At 34.9% G+C, this 2,649-nt stretch overlaps 1 protein-coding gene across 1 annotated transcript; it reads left to right on the forward strand.

The window, feature by feature from the left end:
* LOC127120240 (uncharacterized) lies at nucleotides 1–2,274 on the forward strand. Its single transcript, XM_051050651.1, has 3 exons — nucleotides 1–318; nucleotides 435–567; nucleotides 1,742–2,274. Exons 1-3 carry the CDS (start codon nucleotides 269–271, stop codon nucleotides 2,159–2,161), a joined length of 603 nt encoding a protein of 200 aa, XP_050906608.1. The 5' UTR covers nucleotides 1–268; the 3' UTR covers nucleotides 2,162–2,274.
* The last annotated feature ends 375 nt before the right edge of the window (nucleotides 2,275–2,649 follow it).

The raw sequence follows: 2,649 nt of genomic DNA on the forward strand, positions 1-2,649 counted from the left end.
CACAAACGAAAATATTATAATTCAAAAGTAGGTGGATTGTCTCCCACATAACACTTCTTTTGGGTCGTTAGCTTAACGTATGTTTTTCTTTTTACTAAACTAGTTTATGCTAGCCTATGTTATGACACTAATTGGGCCATATCCAAAAACCCGGTCCACAATAACAAAGGATTTCGAGGGTTTAGCATTGCATCTTCTTCTCGTTGCTGCCTCTTTTCTATCTTAAAATCCAAATACGTTTCTATTCAATTTCACAACAAATCTAAAGATGCAGAACGAAGAAGGACAAATCACCGAGCTCTACATCCCTAGGAAGTGGTATATACACTCCAACAATCACTTTCGTTGATTCATAGAAAAATTAGAGTTATGTTGTTTATTTGTTGTTTTGGTTACGGAATTTGATTGTTTTTGTTTGATTGGATCTGTTTCAGTTCTGCCACAAACAGATTGATTACAGCTAAGGATCATGCTTCGGTTCAGATTAACGTAGGTCACCTGGATGAGAGCGGTGTCTACAATGGTCACTTCTCCACTTTCGCACTCTGTGGCTTCACTCGCGCTCAGGTTTTTACTTTCTCACTCTATTTTGGATTTTCATGGATTTTCATTGTTATTAGAGTTAACTAATTAGGGTTTTTGTATTGTTTGTATCTGTATGGTATACCCTAATGTTTTGATTAAGTAGATTTAATTGTGTTCAGTTTCAATGGTCAATTGTCTTTATCCTATTCATAATTAACCTGTTTTGGATTTCTTTTGGGCATAAATTGGTTTATTTTGTTTAGTATCTCAATTGTTAGGGTTTTCTAGTAGTTGAGTTTTGGGGGTGGCAGCCATGCATGCCCTCCCCTCACTAAAATGAGGTCGAGGCGGGGCACTGCACATTTTGAGTCTCAACCACAACTTGTACATGAAAACAGAAAATCAAATAATCCTCTAATAACCTGGAAAGTCAATTCCCATATACAAAAAACTGGTAGAGTGATATGCTGACACTGTTATGAAAGGTGGTTGGCTTATTAGCTCACTCCTCCCTTCAATCATTTAATGTTTAAGACTCTCACATTGGACAAGAGATTGTCAGAACTTGAGTTTATAACAGAGGATAATTGCTATCTTAAAAACCTGTTTTGTAAGGTTGAGTTAGATCTAATACAAAATATTAAGACGATTTCATAATCTATTCATGATCTGTTTGGCCACGTGTTTTGAGATTTCTGCTATCAAACCACTCGGGTCACATTCTAGATGTTCAACCCTAAGTGTGAAGAGTTTGTGTTAAGAGTCTATATTAAGCCCTCCATTGTATGAAAATATGGTCTAAACTTGGATTTATTTGTGAGTATAATCTTCACCTTGCTGGTTGATTTTTGTGAGGTTGATTTAAATTCTAAGACAATCCATCTTGTTGCCTCATTGTTATCCATGTTCTTCTAGTTTAATCCGACTGTACTTCTTTTATAGATTAGTTTAGTTTTGTTTATATGTTCACACCACTTGACTCATTTTTTGTGGCAGTCAATTCCTAAAACTAATATTAGTTTGTTCGTGTGTTGACGCACGCATGCACGCGCTTTTCTTTGCTTTGTTTTCTTCCTAATTTAGGCCAAAAGGAAATTGCATTGCTATAATTTATTTAAGTGAAAAAATGGTTAATTATCCATACAACTTATTGAAATATATATTAAGGGTTGTCTATGACTATGCTGTGGAATGAAGTGTGGCCTTTTTTAGGAAGATGATTGTTCTCAAAGACATTGTGCCTGCTGCTCAAAACAACATAGACACTAAATTTATAATCTTGGAAAAAGGGAAGACAACACTTGAAGGGCAAAATAAAGTGTGTTTGGCGCTTGTAGCTGATGAGACTGCGGCGGTGCATTTTCAGCTTTGGGGAGATGAGTGTGATGCTTTTGATTCAGGTGATATAATTCATCTAACCAATGGCATATTTTCCTACCAGCGCAGCAACCTTATCTTAAGGGCGGGTAAGAGAGGGAAGTTAGAGAAGATAGGAGAGTTTACTATGTCCTATGTTGAGACACCAAACATGAGTGAGATTCATTGGATTCCAGATCCAACTAATTCTAAGAAGTATATGCAGGAGCGTGTAATATCTCCCCATTCACGCATTTTCCCCCCAATTTTTGTAGTTTAATACATTTTTACTCTCAGCAAATGTTACCAACTTGTTTGTTGATAAACCTGCCTTTTAGTTTTATTTGTACACTTTCATTCACCTTGCAAAAAGGAAGGCAGTCTTTTTTATTATGTGTTTGTTGTGATAATGGAACACCACAAATACACCAACACATTGTGCATATGAAAGTTATTGATAACTGAACTAACTTTCACAACCTCTTGTTTTTTCTGAGTTTTTTATTTTATTTTAAGAAGACAAATGTTAGTTGTAAGTATTTTGTTAGGGTAATCCTAACTAGTGCCCTAGATGCACAAGATAAGAGCTAAAGAAAATAATTTTATGTTGGAAATTGTGCATTGATTTTAATAAAGTTATAAAATTAATTTTATAATTAATTTTTTCAATACAAACTTTCTACAAGTGGATGATGCCTTATTGTGCACACAAATTAGCATTACCCATTTTGTTATTACCCATTTTGTTATTAGGAGAGATGACTTATC

This window comes from Lathyrus oleraceus, chromosome 2 (assembly GCF_024323335.1).
Source record: "Lathyrus oleraceus cultivar Zhongwan6 chromosome 2, CAAS_Psat_ZW6_1.0, whole genome shotgun sequence".
Classification (NCBI taxonomy): domain Eukaryota; kingdom Viridiplantae; phylum Streptophyta; class Magnoliopsida; order Fabales; family Fabaceae; genus Lathyrus; species Lathyrus oleraceus.